Source organism: Drosophila innubila, assembly GCF_004354385.1.
Source record: "Drosophila innubila isolate TH190305 chromosome 2L unlocalized genomic scaffold, UK_Dinn_1.0 4_B_2L, whole genome shotgun sequence".
NCBI lineage: Eukaryota > Metazoa > Arthropoda > Insecta > Diptera > Drosophilidae > Drosophila > Drosophila innubila.
This window is the reverse complement of record NW_022995372.1, coordinates 18,123,678-18,142,394: the sequence shown is the minus strand read 5'-3', so window position 1 is coordinate 18,142,394 and position 18,717 is coordinate 18,123,678. Positions and strand designations below refer to the sequence as shown.

General features: G+C 34.6%; 2 protein-coding genes across 2 annotated transcripts; both read right to left on the bottom strand.

Annotated features, from left to right (window-relative positions):
* Positions 1–2,909: 2,909 nt before the first annotated feature.
* Positions 2,910–5,125, bottom strand: LOC117781210 (probable cytochrome P450 28a5). The gene is made up of 6 exons (XM_034617964.1): positions 4,938–5,125; positions 4,628–4,874; positions 4,171–4,275; positions 3,557–4,106; positions 3,230–3,496; positions 2,910–3,157 (listed from the first exon to the last, which is right to left on the bottom strand). Exons 1-6 carry the CDS (start codon positions 5,123–5,125, stop codon positions 2,991–2,993), a joined length of 1,524 nt encoding a protein of 507 aa, XP_034473855.1. The 3' UTR covers positions 2,910–2,990.
* Positions 5,126–13,322: 8,197 nt separating this feature from the next.
* On the bottom strand, positions 13,323–13,906 carry LOC117781162. Its single transcript, XM_034617902.1, has 2 exons — positions 13,855–13,906; positions 13,323–13,796 (listed from the first exon to the last, which is right to left on the bottom strand). Exons 1-2 carry the CDS (start codon positions 13,880–13,882, stop codon positions 13,426–13,428), a joined length of 399 nt encoding a protein of 132 aa, XP_034473793.1. The 5' UTR covers positions 13,883–13,906; the 3' UTR covers positions 13,323–13,425.
* Between the last annotated feature and the right edge of the window lie 4,811 nt (positions 13,907–18,717).

Genomic DNA, 18,717 nt, shown 5'->3' with positions numbered 1-18,717 from the left:
ATATTGTATTGAATTCATATATTTTACAGAATAAATCATTTACACCGTATTTATGAAAAATCTCAAATTAAATAAAGAATATTATACATATAATCCTCTTCAAGGATCTTAAATGACATTTATATTTACAAGTGTATCAAGTTTTTTTTGAATACGTTTTATGTACTCAGTAACAAATATTAAATAACGAGATTAAAGTATTAACGAGATTGTACTTATATCTAGAAAAAAACGCTTGAATCCCCTTTAAGTAAGTTATGTACTCAAATTAAAGATTTATTAGAGGAAAGATTTCCTTTGTTACGCAGTAGATTTGATGCCCTTGCAGAGTCCTGAGAGTTGGGTTGACAAATAACACAAATTTTCATACTAATACCAAACTTGAGCAATTTCAAATAAATCATATTAATTTGGAATTGTGGGATTTAAGATACGACAGACTGATGGTTTAAGAGCAACACATAATAAGTAAAAGGAGATGCACGCTGTGAAGAAGACAGTGAGCTCATTCACCTTTCAAATAAGTTTCAACACTCAATCGAGCGAGCCACAAGTTTATTTGCTCATTGAGCTCAATCACTGATCAAATAGCCAGCAAAAAAAGTGAAGTTGCTGTGAAACAGCTGGCAAACAATTTAAACTACGCTCCAACCTTTGAACGGGAAACAAGCAGTTGCTGCAGGAGCCGGAATCGCAGTCAGACACAATTGCTACGGCAGGACGAGGGAAGTGGGTGGCGAAGGAAAAGCCAGAGGGGTTGAGTCAAAGTGCCTGGCAATATAAATTGGTCGTAGGTAAAGAAGGTAAAGTGTGTGAGGAAGTTGTTGGCTTGCTGGATTGTTGGGCTAAGCTGGATCGTCTTCGCCTTTTGTTTTTCCTCCAAACAATTTGCCAAATCAGAGCCGCAGCAAATTGCAGATTGAACTAGCACTCGGAGTTGGCGCAACGGGCAGAGGGGAAAGGTGAGTGGCGAGAGCCGAATGAAGAACGTAAAATGGAAAAAAGGAAATGGTAAATGCATATGCATAACTTTAGTCTTGCCCCTTATTGGGGCACATGCCTTATTCAGCCACAGCTCGCACAGCTAATGCAATTTTATGTGCGCCTTTGATTTCCCAATTGGATTTGCCACATAATTCAAAGGCTCTCAGTGCTTCAATTGAGATATACTCGAAGTAAATGGCGGCAATCGAATTGATAAAGCATTCAATGAACTCTCTGAGAGGTGTTTCCATTTCAGCTTCGACACGAATTGAGTATTATTTGCGAAATGCTGTCAATTTACCCAAATACTCATATATAGACTCGCATATATGATTTAAACAACTGTCAGACTGACTGACAGCTAAACAAAGCGCAGTCAGGCGAACTGAGAACATGTGGCATGTGCCACGCATGGCCAGACATGAATAAATTACTAAATAAATACCATAAATACATGTGTATATGCATGAATCTATGAGCATATATTTATTTATAGTTGTTGACACTCGTTGCCTGGCACAAGGCGATAACTTGTCGATTTTATGAACAGACATTTATTACAGGTGTTACACTCGCTTTACCTTGCTCTTCTTAAGCTAATTAACTTCATCTTTGAGTTAAATCAACTTTTTCTTTTGTCTGTTCACTTTCCTATGTGAAAATGTAAATTTTTTCTATCAACAAGATCTTTTTACACCTGTAAAGCCTTTTAAGGACTTTTGATAAATGAAAGTCCTTGCCAGACAAACAGGCCTGAATAGATACACTTGCATGCAATTGCTAAACGTAATTAGTTTCGCATCTAAGCAGACGAGAAATTTGCATGTCTGAAAGACATTAATCACGACATCGTGCTAATTGAAAAGGTTTAAATGGGTGTCAAAGAAAGGATTTAATTGACTGTATACAATTTTAAATTTAAAGCAGACAACTCGATCACTTTTTACACAATTTAAAAATAAATTTAACATATTTTATCATTTTTTTGTAGTCAAATCTCTCAGGACGTTTCTACATTTGATATGTAAATATTTAAAGTTAGGCCAATGCAATATTTAAAAGTATTCCTATCAAAACAAGCCTCTTTATAATAATTATTCTTAGAATATAATTGAATTTGATTTCAGTCTGTCTCAAATAAAACTCTGTGAACTAGGAAACTACAAATTATCATTAATATACACGTATTAAAAAATTAAATAACTATGAATCTCTCGGGGTTTTGAGCTTGCTCTGCAATATTATCTCACAACAACTAAAAGCTGGTTCAACTGCACGAGAGAGCTTTTGGAGAGAAATGTTCGCAAATTTGTAGATAAGGCTTGACCAGTCTACTACCAATATCTGATTTGTATAGTACCAACGATAGGGCTTATCAAAACTAAACACTTTGAATGACAAACATATGCATAAGTTATTCTATTTATTGATTTTTAAAAAATCTCTGTCTTTCACCTTAGCTTTTCTAGATTTTTGACATCAGTTTTTTATTTAATGTTTTTTTATTTACACTGAAAGCTCTCATTCTGAGTTTGCCAAACATTGCAACTGCAAAAAATAGCCTGGAAAAAAGCTCATATGAGTTATAAAGTCCACCAAAATTGGGTGTTAATTGATATGTAAAAAGTTGGTTACGAATATTTGCACATATCTCATACATTTTTGATAATATATATTATATACAGGATGTTACTTATCTATTCTACTTTAATTGTAATAGAACCTGCTTAGGTTAGGATCCATTTAAAATAACAGTATAAAATATCAAGTTCTTCTGACCGTAATTAAGTAATTCGACTTGATATTCTATTGCAATATTTTTGCTTTATTGCTTGCTAGTTTAATAGTTTCAAATATATTCGAAGGAGAGTGCCCTCAAGGCGATGGTTAAATAATTCTATTATCGTTATATTATAATCAGCGAATTAGTTAGCTTAAAAGTTGCCCATTTTATTATTTTGTAGTTAGTCAACACTGAGAGAAAAGACAAGGTAGCTCAAGTTGTTTTACTGTCGCTTCTTAAAGTCCAACCAAATGCCGCCCTTGAGAGTGGTGATAAAAGCTGTCGGCTCAAATAAGTTGTCCTTGCGGGTCTTGGGGTTGACATGAATGTCAAATTTGGTTAGCACTTCGACGACAGCCGCCTTTATCTGGGCCAGAGCAAACCGCATGCCTGCCAAAGAGGAAATATGGTTATAAAAAACAGTATTTTGAGGGAGATCTCAAAGGAGAAAGATGCTCTCACCTATGCAAACGCGTGGTCCATCGCCAAAACCCATGAAGACGCCTCGTTCCCGATACATTTTGACGGCATCGGACTGAAGGAAGCGATCGGGCTGGAACTCTTCGGGATTGGGAAAATGCTCCTCGTCCATCATGAAGCAATAATGGGGCACAATGACAGCGGTTCCGCGTTCCACAATATAGTTCTCTCCATTCTTGTTAGGCAGCTCTATTGGCTCGGTACAAATCTTGTTGGACATAAAGGCGGGAGGAAACATACGTATGGATTCTGCAAATAGAGAGTTGTAGCATTAAACTCATATATATTCCGCATTTAATTTAAGCCCACCCATTATACAAGCATCCAGAAGGGGCAACTCGTTTAATTTGTCAAACTCGATGATGCCCTGTTCATTAATATAGGATTTTATTTCATCTCGCAGACGCTGCTGTACCTGCGCATCTCGTCCAAGTAGCAATAGGAGATGGCTCAAAACTCCAGCTGTCGTTTCGAAGCCATCCAGCAGGAAGGTCATTGTGTGGGCAGTTAAATGAGGTGTATCCAAATTCCTCTTCTTAGCCAGTTGAAGAATGTAGTCCAGGAAGTCCACACGTTCGAATTGCTGGCCAGCAGCCAGTTGGGCTTGGCGGCCATCAATTGCATTCTGCATCAGACTAATGAAGAATTTTTCTGTCTGGATAGGAATAAAACGCGCTTTGAAGAAGCTCCTCAGCGCTGGGAAGGTGCTAATTAGAATAAAGTAGACCATAAATGTCCAGGTCAGTGTGAAGAGATTCTTGATGTGCCCCATAATGGGTGTGGGATTATCAGAGAAACTTTCCGCTTTCAAACCCAGCACACAATCCGTGACCATTTCGGAGGTGAAGCGCAGACACATCTATAATAAAAAAGGAAATCATATTATTCGATTTATCAAATAATTTATCACATTCTTCACTTACATCCTTGGCATTGATTCCCTCGGGTGCACCGAGACGTAGCTGCTTGTTCAGCCACTCGCTCATCTTCATGCAGACCTCATTGGTGACCGGATAGACAGACTTGATCTGCAAACCAATATGGAAAGGGTTAATTACAAGAGGTAAGTTGTACCAAACTCAGTTTAACATATACATTATAATAATTTATATATGACTTGAATCTCCTATTTGGGCACGGCCTGATGCAGGTTAAGAGGTTATTTAACAATTATCTATAAGTTGAAAAAACAAGCCTAGGTTTTTACAATTTTTTTTCTAAAACATATTCTTAGAGCTGTCGATTTTAAAAAGGCTTATATACCCTTGAATTTAAGTGAAAAACGAGTTCATCCTGAATAAATTTAAAAATTTGGCATATAAGCAAAGATGCAAGTCTTTAATTACTTAGAAAAAATAAATATATGGGTTGAACACTTACTCGACTCTGAGTTAGTCCGGGAGTGACGTCAGCTCGTCGTTTTTTCCACTCTTCTCCGACCAAAGTGAATGGATTGTTGGCAAATATAAAGTCCGACTTCTCATCCACCATTAGCGAGAGTTCGTTGTCATGGAAATGTTTAAAGTCCGACACAAAGACGCGTCGTGCCAATTCTGGACTGACCACTAGTAACTGAGAGCTTCTCCCTCCATAGATGCCCACTGCATCAAATTGATCTCTATACTGACTGTGTACAAATAGAATATGGTCGAATTGAAATCATGACTAGGAATTCAATAGATTGACTTACCGATATATGGCATCAAGGTCGTAGATCGTATGTTGCTTCTGTGTGTACATGCTCGGATAGTTGCCTGTGAAGATCTTGGGCTTGGGACCGGGGACACCTCGCTTCCGCCAGTAGCCGAAATTCCATGTCATGAACACATAGAAGAGGCCCACTATCAGCAGTATCAAGGCCAAAGTAATTTCCAGCATTTTAGGTAGCAATTGTCAGTTGATGTCATACGCGCAACGGTTCTAATCTGACTGCGGTTCAGTAATTGAACTACAACTTATAATAGACCCCCACAAACTGGACAATAGAGCTTTCGGAGAGCAAAGTTCTCACTCTGCAGATTAGATTCCACATATTTCACAATTTCATAAATGTTTTCAATAATATCGAATGGCTATAAAAATATTGATTATGGTTACAGCGCTAGCCGAAAACTCGATTGGTTATCATTATTATCCAAGTATTTATTTATTTATTTGTTTACAATTCTCTCTTGCTCTTTCTACATTTGTCATTTTGACTTAATTGCCGTTGCTCTGTACCGTCGAAAAGCTTAGGCTTATCACCACAGGGGTAGCAACTTCAATATACCCTGTTTTAAAGGCTCAACAGTTGTTTTATGTTATGTTATATAAAGAGGCTCAGTTACTCATTTCGGGGTGCGGGGCAAAAAATGTAGAGGCCCTATTTACTTAAAGCCCTTTTTATTGATTTTCTCTGTTAATGCCTTTGTTCGCGGAAAGTAATGATTGTTGATATAAGCAAGTTGTTTAATTAATTACATAGTAATATTACAAAACAAATTAAATTTTCAATACTGCAATTCTTTTCTTTACTTAATAGATCGTAAGACTTTGGAAATCGCTTTCAACTTGTAGGGTATACAATTATTTCTCTTTTTTATATCATCAGAACAGTGCTCAATTAACGTTTTCGAGAGCAAAGAGTAAATGACAGAAAATATACATGAGACACACAGAGAGACAATGAGAATAATATGAAAAATGGGTGTAAAAAATAAGCATTTTAATATTCTGCTTTAGGGGGAATATCTATTTATAGAATGCGAGATGAGAAGCTTATGGAAATAATGTATAATCGTTTCAACGGCAGATTTCAAGCGTTGAGATATATTGAATCTATGTACAATAGCACAATAACTTAGATTATTACATCACTTATAAGTATGAATTATACACGTTAAAAATGTTAAAAAAGTTCACTTAAAATAAATTGGAGTTAAGCTATATTTTTAATACTTTATTATGATTAAACAGATTAGTTTAGTATTTATAGATTCAAAATAAGCTTAAAAATCACATTTTACTTGAAAAGTTAATATTTTGCTTTTGATTGAACGTTTTTCCATTGATATCATGTCATTTTTTTAAAAGAAGTAAAAGTAGTAAATCAAAATAAATTTCTTTCGCAGATTTTCATTGTTTATATTATATTTCTCGCTTAAAAAGAAATCTCTCTTATTGACCAAAAACAGATACTTTGAAGCGTTGTCCTCTTTTATATACAACAGCTTATTGAAAATTATGCGACAAAGTATTTGTGCCATGTCAACTTTTCAATGGCCAAGTCATAAAATTTATGGCCATTGCAGCAGCCCCATCGACTGGCCACTGGCTGGAACATTTCCCATTGCAGTTCTTGGGCGGCACATTTGTCATGTGTTTGTGGCCAGGCTTATTAAACGGCTTTTAAGCGTCAGGAAGCAAGCACAATAAGTATTTTCTATAGACGGTAGATTTATGTGGCCAAATCCTGTCTGTGGCCAAATGAGTCTCGGCAAATTATGCGGCTTTTTAAGATGTGATCAAAACTATAAATTTATTTTCTGCGGAAAATAAGAAAGATCGAAATGAGAAAAAATCTAAGATTGTTTTATTTTTATTAAAGAGTAAAATCGACATATTCGCAATGTCAAAATGAGTGAAAAACCCCTTAATTAGTTGGTAAGTGAGTTATGGCTAGATTCTTAATCCTTTTTTGGTTGAAAATTATAGTTTATTCGACAAACCCATAGTGAATACTATTAACACAAACCAATTTGAACCCTTGTGCAGAAAATTCGAAATTTATGGGCCATCTCCCTTAACTTGGTCAGGAAAAAAAATAAACACAGTACTAAAAGCTGTTTATGTGTTTGGAACGTGTTTGGATGCTAACACGCAACTCCTCCATTTGTAATATCCTCCTACATATGTGTAAACAGAATGTGTGGGTGTTTGGTATCTGGTTGGGGGTGTTACAATTTTAGGTATGTGACCCAAGTTAAGTTGTTGCCTATGCTAAAATGTCATTCTGGTTGTAAAAAGGACAAAGAATTCTAAAAAGGCAAAAAGTGAGTCGAAAAAGATGTGAGAGCCCCGAAACGACCTTGGTTAAGCCGTTTTAAAGGACTGCAATGCCCGATAACAAACAAGAGTAATTAGACTTGAAAGCCACTGGCAAGTGGCCACAGAAATGTTCTATGCATAATTAAACGGCAAATTAAGCATTATCTTGTCGCAGGAGGACGAACAGCAGGCAGGCGTAACAGCTCCTATAGAAGGTAAAGGACACATGGTAAAATATTAATAACAATTAATAGGCAACAAGTGTGAGTGGATCGTGTGGGTAAATTGCGTCCCAACCTTTAGAGGGCATTTCATCATCTCAATGTTTCGGTCACTTTAGACAGCGACAAGGATCTCAGTTAATTTGGGTGCGTGTCCTGCCTAAGAATTATACTGCATCCCCCACTGTGACTGTTAGTGCTGCCACTTGTACTGGTGCCCCTTAATGCCGTAGAGTGCTGTATTTTTGTGGACTCCGAGAGAGTTTACAACTGTGACGAAAGTTGTTTTATAAGAAAGGTGATGACAATGATAATGATAATGATAATGATAATGATAATGATAATGATAATGATCATGATAATGATAATGATAATGATAATGATAATGATAATGATAATGATAATGATAATGATAATGATAATGATAATGATAATGATAATGATAATGATAATGATAATGATAATGATAATGATAATGATAATGATAATGATAATGATAATGATAATGATAATGATAATGATAATGATAATGATAATGATAATGATAATGATAATGATAATGATAATGATAATGATAATGATAATGATAATGATAATGATAATGATAATGATAATGATAATGATAATGATAATGATAATGATAATGATAATGATAATGATAATGATAATGATAATGATAATGATAATGATAATGATAATGATAATGATAATGATAATTATTTGTGAATAAGCTTTCACAACTATTTTTAACAGCCCCCCTGAGCAGCAGAATTTCTCTATTTCCAACTCAGCGATTTGCCCCATAATCACAGCAATTAGTAATTATGGCTTTTCCCCTTTTCTGTGTATTTTGCTTTCACACCTGTCTGGGCACCGTCCCAGCTCTTATCCCTTTTAATTAGATGACGCCAAAAGGCAAATTCCAAGCTCAGGCAGCGAGTCAAGTGTGGACCATCTTCACGCTAGTGTATCTCGTTTTCCCCCTTTTATGCTTTATCCATCTATTCCTGTTCTTCGTTTGTCTGTTTGTCTTTTTTGAGCAGCTGGTTCCGTTAACTGTGAGCGAGGTTTCTGCCCATTTCACATTTTCATTTTAATTATTTCGAGTATTATTCTGAAATTCAAGCAAGCGGCAACTTTGGGAATACCCTCAAACCAGCTTTCAATAGTGGGTGGGGCTGGGATCAGACAACGCCAGCTGTTACACTTTTTTCTTTTAGTTGCAAACTGCCACTTGCCACCTGTCCCCAACACGCACACACCCTTTACTCTTACCTTGTTTTTTCTGTATGTATATTTCTGAGTGTTATCATATTTCACGCCTATTAGCATTTTAATTCAATTAGCATTTATGACGACAATTTGTGCGTTGGCAGCCGTGAAAATGTGCGATAACTCGAACCCATTCTGAACATTGAGGACAAACTTGTTCCATTGTGATTGGGATATGCCCAGTGCAGAGACCATAGAGAAGAAAACATAAAGCAACGAAAGTACCGGAGCCGGTACTGGAACCGTTTACTAAAACCGACCGTTTCATTATTAGTACATAACAAAAATAAATTCTTTTGTACCGGTAGGGTCTCGGAAACTTCTTTTTTTGTCAAAGCTATACCGAATTTTAGACGGAATGTCACTTTGATCTTAGTTAATTGTGCACTTAATTTTTTGCAAGGGGTCCTCCTTGTGTTTAAATTTAAATTTATAAAAAAAAAAATCACTTTACCATTTTATAATTTTTCAAAATTGATTTGTTGTACAGGAATGTACCGTTTCAGATACCGGAAGCAAATGGTTCCCTGAATAAAATAACTGATTAAAGGTAAGTTGATAATTGAAATACAATTATAAAGATTATTTGTTAATATAATTATGCCACATCTTTTAGACTAATGGCTCTCTACTGGAAAATTATTAATTGAATATGCTATTGTCTTGCATTCATTTTGTAATAAGGCTACAGACCACAGGAGTTTGTTGCATAAGATACTTTTTAACAATGTCATTAAATGCAGGAATTTTAACTAAATAAGTACACCTTAACATTAAGAACAAAGTTAAACATTTAAGGCTTGAACTAGAAAAGTTGAATGCAACTTCCTTGCAAGTCTTTTCAAAATAAATTCAAAGAAAATGATATTAGTAACTGACTCCGGAAATAATTTTACGTAACTATTTACACGTAATGCCCACCAGACAGACAGACAGACAGACAGACAGACAGACAGACAGACAGCCAGCCAGACAGACAGACAGACAGACAGACAGAAAGTCTGGCAAACAGGCAGCACGATATCGGCCCAGTTGACGCCCACTTGGTTAGATTTATGGGCAAGCCCTTAGCCAGTCAAACATGTGCTGGCAATTTGAGCTAGAAATTACATCCGCCCGGCATGCCGTGCCCCAAAGTTAATTTAGCCGCAGGGCAAGCTTTAAAACTATCTGATGGAAACGCTTTAATCTCCGATATAATCGCAGCCAAACAATTTTAATTTAAATAAGTTCATTAAATTCATAAGCTTGGTCGCTTCATTTCTCTCCCAAAATCCGTTGTCATAACAATAATTTTGAATCAATTTACCAATCAATATGATTCTCGTTGCTATTCTGTTTGCTGTTATTGTCTGTATCGTAAGTACTATTCCTTTTACAAAACGAGTTTTTCATTCAGAGCTAACGAAATTTATTACTCTGATAAGATAAAACTTCAGAATTAGTCAACAATTTAATATAAATATTTAATTTGATTTATTGAATTATCCCAGCGCTACAAGAATAAAATGTAATTGTTATAAATTTTATTGAAATTACGCTTTGTTATATAAGTAGTGTACGTTAGGAAACCGAATTCGAAGGCTTATAAAGTGAAACGTTACAGACTACGCCGATAATTGCTTGATAAAACATCTCTTTATAATAAAATAGTTATTCCGACCAATTCTTGATCAAGCGATACAAATAAAAATCTAAATGTCGTAACAGTATTTTAATGATATATAATACTATCAAATTCTCATCATTATAATCTACAATTCTAATTTATATAATTTGCGTGGTATTTTTATAAAATTGTGAAAGTATTAATACTAAAATTCAACTATTACGTCATAAGGAGGAAACTATGAATATTGTTATTATTTAGATCAGTGTTGTCCAAATGTCGGATAAAGTAGGCTAAAAAATACTTTTACCAAGCACATGTGATAGGAAACAGTATTTTTTAGCCTACTTTATCCGACATTTGGACATTACCAAGCACATGTGATAGGAAACAGTATTTTTTAGCCTACTTTGGACACCACTGATTTAGATGATATATATAGAGAATGTGAATATTGATAACAAATATTATATAGCTTTATAATTAATATATATATTAAAGTCAAATGTTTTAATGTGTTTGCCTTGAGAGACTGTAAATCTCATTTCAAAATACTGTCAAATATAGACAACTATTGCGATAAACCATTTGAAACAAATTTAAAAAAGTGCGAGTATATGTAAATAGAGGGTGAGAACTTTGTGGAAACCCCGAAATAAATATCAAATTGTCAAGTCTGTCTGTTTGTTTTTCTGTCTGAGTAAGAAAATTCAATTTAAAACCGAAACTTGCCAAACAGAAGAACACTAGAAATGCATTATCTGCTCCACTCGTCAAATGAGTAATGCATTTGTCTGTACAAAATATTTTCTATTGTGGTCAATCAAAATAAATTTTCCAGTCAACTAGAAAAGCCACAAGCAACGGCTATTTTCAAGCCAATTCAATTTCGACATTTTTATTATGCAAATACCCAAGGTCCAATTAGCTTTTGGCCAGATCGAATTAATAGAACTTGTTTAAGCAAATACGGAGAGGGTCAGAGACAAAGACAATAAGAGTTTGCTCTGTGATTAGCTTACTGGGTTGAACATTGAATGGAAAAAGTGTTAATTAGCTTTAAGTCAATCTTTCCACTACATATGCTATGTAAATTTAACATCATTACTGGAAACTTATAATTTTTGGAAACTATACAGGCAAAAAATATACATTTCTTAGTTATAAAAGTAAAGTTTGTGGAGGGTACTATTGGTATAGACTTTATTAGTTTAATCACTTACACAATTTTAATTTAATTTTAGTAGCTATAGTTACGATAAGTAATATGTGTATTTTTGTAATATAAAATTTATTTGGTTTTATTTATTTTAAACATAAAATAAATTCTTCGCGTTTGAAGTCAATTTATACAATTTGCAGTTAGCCTTTGGATTTGTTTTGTTCGCATCTATTATCTATATGATATCTATTATTTGCCGCTTAAATTAACATACAGAATAATAGGCCAAAATTAACCGCAATTATGTAAGCTCCATCAATATCTTATGTAAACCGAATATTTACAATGCAAAAGCAAATTTCAATAACCAAACAATAAATGCCGATAATTGTTTGTAGAATAAAGCAAACCAAAGGCAAACCAAATCAAAACTTTAAACTTCAAACAACTGTGTAATATGTTGGGGCAGTTTTGACCAAAACTAAATTTGAACCAAACCACAAATTGAAAATGAAAATAATTGCGAAATGATTTTCGGTTCAATTCGTATTTGTTTTTATAAAATTGTCTGCGTATTACATGAAAACTAAAACGAATAGTGTATTGCATACATTCATACGTATGTAAGTATATTAACTATATTCAACGTGATACTCAATTGCATAGAGGCATTGTCAATAAATACGCGATGCCAATAACTCGATTAAAACAACTCCAACTGCAGATGCATTACCCAACGCTGCTCATTAAATTCTCATGCTTGTCTGCAGTTCGAGCTAAAATTCTGAAATCGCACGTGAATCCTTTCCTCTCTCAGTATGCTCCGACATCCTCTCCTACCGCATCAGTTTCGCAGCACACAGTTCACTTCAGTCGGAGCTCTACCTCAATCTCTGCCTCTTCAATTTCTGTTGCCGCTTTTGTTGTAAACATGAAAGAAAGCTTCCAGCAATAAAGGAAGCTAAAAGCGAAATAATACAAGACTTAACCAACCGACCAGCCCGACCATTCACCACAAGAGTGACCCGCGGCGGTGACTAAAAGCAGAAAATAAAACTATTTAAGCGCAAAAGTACTTTAATTTAAATAATAAATATAATGTTGTGAGTGCAGTAACAAGAATTTTAAATGCAGGTGATAGAGGGTGAGATAAATGTAGTTATCCATTATATTTTATTCTGAAACAAGTAACATTGCACAGCCTAGAGATGTATACTAATAAGTACTTCAAACAGATCGTCAGAATTTTACAAAAGATTTACTCTCTATGTGAATGTTATTATAAAATGGGGGAAATTAAAAAGATGTCACAATAAAACTTAAAGTCTTTGGTGCCTAATAATTTGATATTTATATTTATGTTCAATATTTCTAAAGCATTTCTTGATTCTTACAGAGAACTTCAATAAACTAAATTTTTAAAGACAGAGCTGCCGACTTTGTATGTATGTACATATGTTTATGTATATGCAAGTTTGGACAAACAGATTTGCAATAGCTGAACATTGTTTTTGGCTTTGGGTCTTAGTTGATGTTTGCATATTTGCATTTTGTTTCGTTCAAATGATGACGATAAATGTGACACTTAAACGCATGCCAAAACCGGTGGCACACAGTGTGCCTTGTGCTGCCACAGGATCCCCAGTCTATCCTTGAATATGAAAAACTTTGCTTATGCATAAATTTATGTGGGTGGAAAATTGAAATGTTTAAAAGCGCATAAAAATGTTGTAACAACTTTCAAGTTTTGCCTCGAAACTTTTAGAAAATCAAAATGCAAAGGAGAGTGCGAGAGAGTACATTTCTATTAAATTTCTAAACGATTGTGTTGTAGTACACAACGTACAAATGTACTTGTATGTATATATAATATAATTAATTATTTGCTTTATGAAAAGCCCATGCCCAGCAAGAATCCACCAAGAAATGCTACAGAGAAGCGAGCGCTATTGATTAAAGATTTCTTCAACTTTCTATATGGATCATTCACGAAAGGAAGAGCCCGAGTTCCAGGACCTTGCCATGGTGTAGGTGGTGTCGTCTCCGCCCCTTCCTCCATTTCGAATCGCCGGATTAGGCCTCCCCATTCAATGGTGATGATCTCACTCTGCAATGCCAGCTCGATGGTTAAAATGGAGCCACCGACGACAATGGCCAAAATTTTACAAGCCTTTAGCAAAACAAATCCTGTAACAAAACCGCCTCCAGCTCCAACCGCAATTTGTAAATACGGCGATTGGTCGCCTAGTTTGTTCACAGCTGTTGCCAGAAATACTAGAAATTTGCACATACTCTCAGTTGATTTGCTTTTACGTACTTGATTTTATCACTCGACTGTCATCCATTTCTCGGTCCCATCAACATAACTATTCAAATACTGAATATTGTTCCGAATTCAGCCCTATTGAAAGTAAATTCAATGCATACTCACATACACAAATACTAATACTCCAACTTCAAGGGCCTTCTTCAGGGTATTTTGTTCTGGCAATTGACTGCCAGACCGTAAAATGACTGGTCCAACAAATAAATGATTGCAGCAGCTGACAGAACTCGACTGAAGTATACTCTGTTCAACACTATAGAAAGCTTTGCTTACTTCTTATGTCAATCACACGAACTGCTTGTAGGGTAGAATTTTTTGAGCAAAGGACCTTCAAAGAAATAATTTAAAAACAATTAGAATGAAGAAATGTTTTTTACTAAAGAATATTGATATTAAATGATGTATCTGATATAGGGAGACGAACTTTGTTAAATATGTTCCTTATAAAACATAAGTCATATTGTGCCTAAAACATATACTTTAATAACGTTATAACAACCTTTCTTAAGCATTTTCAATGATTAGAGGGTATTAAAACATCAAAGTTAATTTTCCAACGTTGAAGCTATGCCAACTTTTTAGAGTGTCCGAAATTTGTGAGATTTAAAAATTTATTCAGTTAAAAAAAATAAAGTGAATTTATGATATCCATCATACAAAAGCTATCTTGACAACTTCGTGTAACTTCTAAAATTGTCATCGAATAATTACCACAAATTCATTTAGGTCATAAATTAAAAGCCAATTACAACAGTTAAGTTATGTTTTAAATAAATAAATTATAAATGAATAGATAGTTATTAAAATTTTAGTGATTAATTATTCACATTTATCACATTTTAGGAAAACAATTTACATTAACTGAGAGATATATTTTGATTCACTTGTCAGATTGTTTAAATTATTATGTTATATAAATATTTAATAAATATTTGTAATTTCGTTTAATATAAATATAAATCAAATGATTAATTATTAAATTCTGTAGTATATGAAGATGAATATATTCTGAAAATACGTTTTTATTTGAAAATGAGAAATGCAAACAATTTTTTTCTTGTGGAGTCGAGTAGTAAAGATTTTATGAAAATGTCACCAAATTTAATGCGCAGCTGTGAATTGAATATATTAATGCATTAATTAAATTAATAAGTAAACGAGAATTATGAATTTGTATGCTACAATAGTGTGCATTCAATGTTATTCACTGAACGTATTATCTGGTAGTTTCGTGGATTTCATTATTTTAATATCTATTCTCAATCAATTGTTCTCTTTCGGCAAACTTATTCAGGCGTGTATTATTGATGTGAACCCTACAGAAAACAGTGGGATCCGAGGGAACAATTCAATTGGCCCACAAATCGAAATTGCAACTAAAAATGGCCGCTGGCTCGAATGCGATTCCATTTTTGGGGCTGTGCTATTTTAACCTCCTGACCACTTTTATTTAATTTATTGTTCAATTATGCGCCGAGGCATGCCTTTCTCCCTCTTCCCCCACACACACATAGGTGCACAGGAGGGTTTAGGTGTTTGAGGTGCTTTTATCAAGAGTTGGCAATCAAATTAACAAAAAGCACGCAAATGTCCGCGACTGAGTGGCCGGAAGGAGACGATAGTTCGAGCTCGAAATGGAACAACTCTGTCTTGATAATCGAGACATAGGTATATTTTGTCTATTACAGACGAAATAAACATTTAAGCACTTCAATTGACAACTAAACTGCAACTTTAAAATGGTCTCGTTTCGAAACAAGTTTTCACCCCATCATGAAATATGCATGCTTCGAATGGCATCCAAGATGACCATAAAAGACGTGGTCAGTTGCCAGTCGAAACAGAGCGGGGTCGGTGGCAGTGGCAGTGGCAGGGGCAGGGGCAAGGGAAGTGCAACATCAATGCAATACGTGTTTGCCATGTGGCACCTTGCAACTGCAGATTTTGCAGCTTCGCTTTGATTTTATAACTATACTTGTAGTTCAATGGAACATTTTTGAAGTACGTGCGCTGCCAAGGACGAAACACGATTTTGCATTTGTAGTGCTTGACAACACTTAAAAATTTGTTAGATATAAGTGCTGGCATTAAATGTCAAATCGACTAGAAGAAATATAGTGCAGAATATTAAATAAGTATGTATTTTGACATAAGATTGTCGGGTGTATCCCAGAAAACAGTAATAATAGATTATTATTTTCAATATTAAAAAAAGCCAAATATCAGAGATAAGATGATTATACAATGTAACGGTCATTTAACTACAAAAAGCAAAAGAAAAAGTCTAAAGACTGCATGAACTATCTGTATTTATAAATAACATTTTATAAGAATGCTTAATCAAAAGCTTCTTCAAATTCTAATTCAATTAAATTATTTGATATGAAAAGTATTTAATTAATTTGTTGCAAAGCGCTTGGCAAGTCTATTAAAATTAGTAAATCAAGTAAAATGATTTCCACATGTGCTATTAAAATGACTTTCGGTCTTTTAATTTTAGTTGAAAATACACAAACACATACACATACTGGATCTATTCACATGAACACATTTTGTGACTGCATGGTGCTTCAACTGGCAACAAAATTAATGTTCCGAAACAGACAAACCATTTAACCCAACAGAACGATAGCATTTCTGGTACCAAAATAGACCGCAAAACTCAGTTCATCACTTGCAGCTAACAACGTCGCCATCGTCTCTCTTCATTTCTTCCCTGTCTGCCATTCTACGAGTATTTGACTGGCTGGCATTGGCATTGGGAGCAGCAGCTTTAGAACTTACCGCAGTTAATTTGTTGTACAAACCCGCACACAAATAAAGCAGTCAGCACACAAAGCAGCTGCAGAGATCGTTTGCTTTGAACCAACATGCAACTCTTTATAAGAGCGTGTATGTGCCATCCAACTGCCTGGCTGACTGTTTTCAATTTACAGCACATCAACAGACGCCACACACGACGACTCTTGCTACCACCCCCCTCTCCGCATTTGGGACTCTTTTACTTCCACTGCCCAGTTGGAGTCAACCACATTACATTAACCACAAACGCCAAGAATTGAATTTACCATGTACGCATTACGCATACGCCCCGTTTGTTTCCGCTGTGAGTGTGCTAGAACCAGAGAACTGCAACGGGTATGTTCGAGTATGATTGAGCACCAGAGCGACAAGTTCGATCAAATCAACTCAGAGACTCGGTCGCAACGGGCTCGATCGAGTCACGGGTCTCTTTGTTTACGATCGAGTCGCGGGTATGATTTTTTTTGCTTTCGAACAATTCGGGTCGAGTGGCGTTCGAGTCATACGATCTGATTTGATTGTGATTGTTTGTGAGCGTTCGTTTCGATCCAATCACGTTCGAGTAGCAATGAACGAAATGATTTTTGAGCGTTTGTGAGCGTTCGTTTCGATCGAGTCACGAGTCATGATCGAACTTGCTGACTGATTTGATTTGATTGTGATTGTTCGAGTATGATCGAAAACGACACTGTTGATTTTGTATTTTTTTTCTTGCTTCTTCTTCTAAGTAAATGTGCGCATATATGTACATACATTTATATTTATGTAATTATATTATATTTATGTAAATGCATATTTATATGAACGCAATTATGTACAACCATTTTATTAAAACTATTATTTATAATTTATTTATTTATTATTAATTATTTTATCTTAAATATTTTTTTATTTATTCAATGTCAACTTAGAATAGTTTATAAAATATAAAATAAAATGATGAAAAATGTCTGCTAAAAATTTAAATTTTAAATTAAAAGTAGAATGAAAAAATTAAATTAATTAATATTATAAAAGTATAATTTATTTTAAATAATTTAAAGTTTGATAGTTTTTCCAGTCTTTAAAAAAATTAAAATAGTATTATTTTATTATGGGCATGTGTAATTGCATTTATGTATGTATACGCATATGTATGTACGTATGTATACGCAGCCCGTAATAAATTTTACAATAAACGTCTTAAGCATAAATACTATTGCATTTATATATGTACATATTTACGCGCATAAATACATATCATTGCAAGCGCAAACGCTGCCACGTGCGCGCTCTGCCTCGCACATTTTCTGAACGAGTCAACTCGAGTATGACTCGATGATTGATCCGATCGTTTGAACAAAACGGGTATGAATCAAATCAAATCAACCAGCAAGTTCGATCATGACTCGTGACTCGATCGAAACGAACGCTCACAAACGCTCAAAAATTTGATCATTGCTACTCGAACGTGATTGGATCGAAACGAACGCTCACAAACGATCAGCATGATTGCGGACGATTTGATTCGAACTGACCGTTCGAATCAAACGCTCAGTTCGAACGATCCGCTCCGATCGCTTGAACAAAGTGAAAAAATCACAACGAGTACGAGTCAATGTTCGAGTCTGATCGAACATCTCTTACCCGTTGCAGTTCTCTGGCTAGAACCTAGAACGATATTAGCTAGATGCAATAATGAATGGTCCTAACAGACAGAAAAGTTATTTAAAAAAAAATACAGTTGTATTGGCATGTGTTAGAACGCAGATTGTAAACTTTTAAGCTTTTTTAAATTTTATTATTATAAATTTTTTCTGCAAACTACTGTTATACATATCTACCCAAATTGCTTCCCACATATACAAATATAATTTCAACAAGTTTCATTAAATAAAATCCATGTTTATTTTGCAGTCACTATTATTTTAAGGATTCATAAATATAAAGAATTTTCAAATACATGTACGCAGTCGAACTTTCATTCTAAATGGAGTTATAGAATTATCTTAATTACATTAGCAATATTGAATGCCTAGCAATTGTTGAATTAAACACGTTTTCTTATGCAAC

Excerpts from the sequence above, each read along its gene's own strand:
- LOC117781210 (XM_034617964.1), bottom strand. The coding sequence starts at position 5,125 with ATGCTGGAAATTACTTTGGCCTTGATACTGCTGATAGTGGGCCTCTTC. Across the intron at positions 4,276-4,627 it reads CCGGACTAACTCAGAGTCGA|ATCAAGTCTGTCTATCCGGT; the intron begins GTAAGTGTTCAA and ends ATTGGTTTGCAG. Across the intron at positions 3,158-3,229 it reads TGGACCACGCGTTTGCATAG|GCATGCGGTTTGCTCTGGCC; the intron begins GTGAGAGCATCT and ends CCTCTTTGGCAG.
- LOC117781162 (XM_034617902.1), bottom strand. The coding sequence starts at position 13,882 with ATGGATGACAGTCGAGTGATAAAATCAA. Across the intron at positions 13,797-13,854 it reads CAGTCGAGTGATAAAATCAA|CTGTGAACAAACTAGGCGAC; the intron begins GTACGTAAAAGC and ends TTCTGGCAACAG.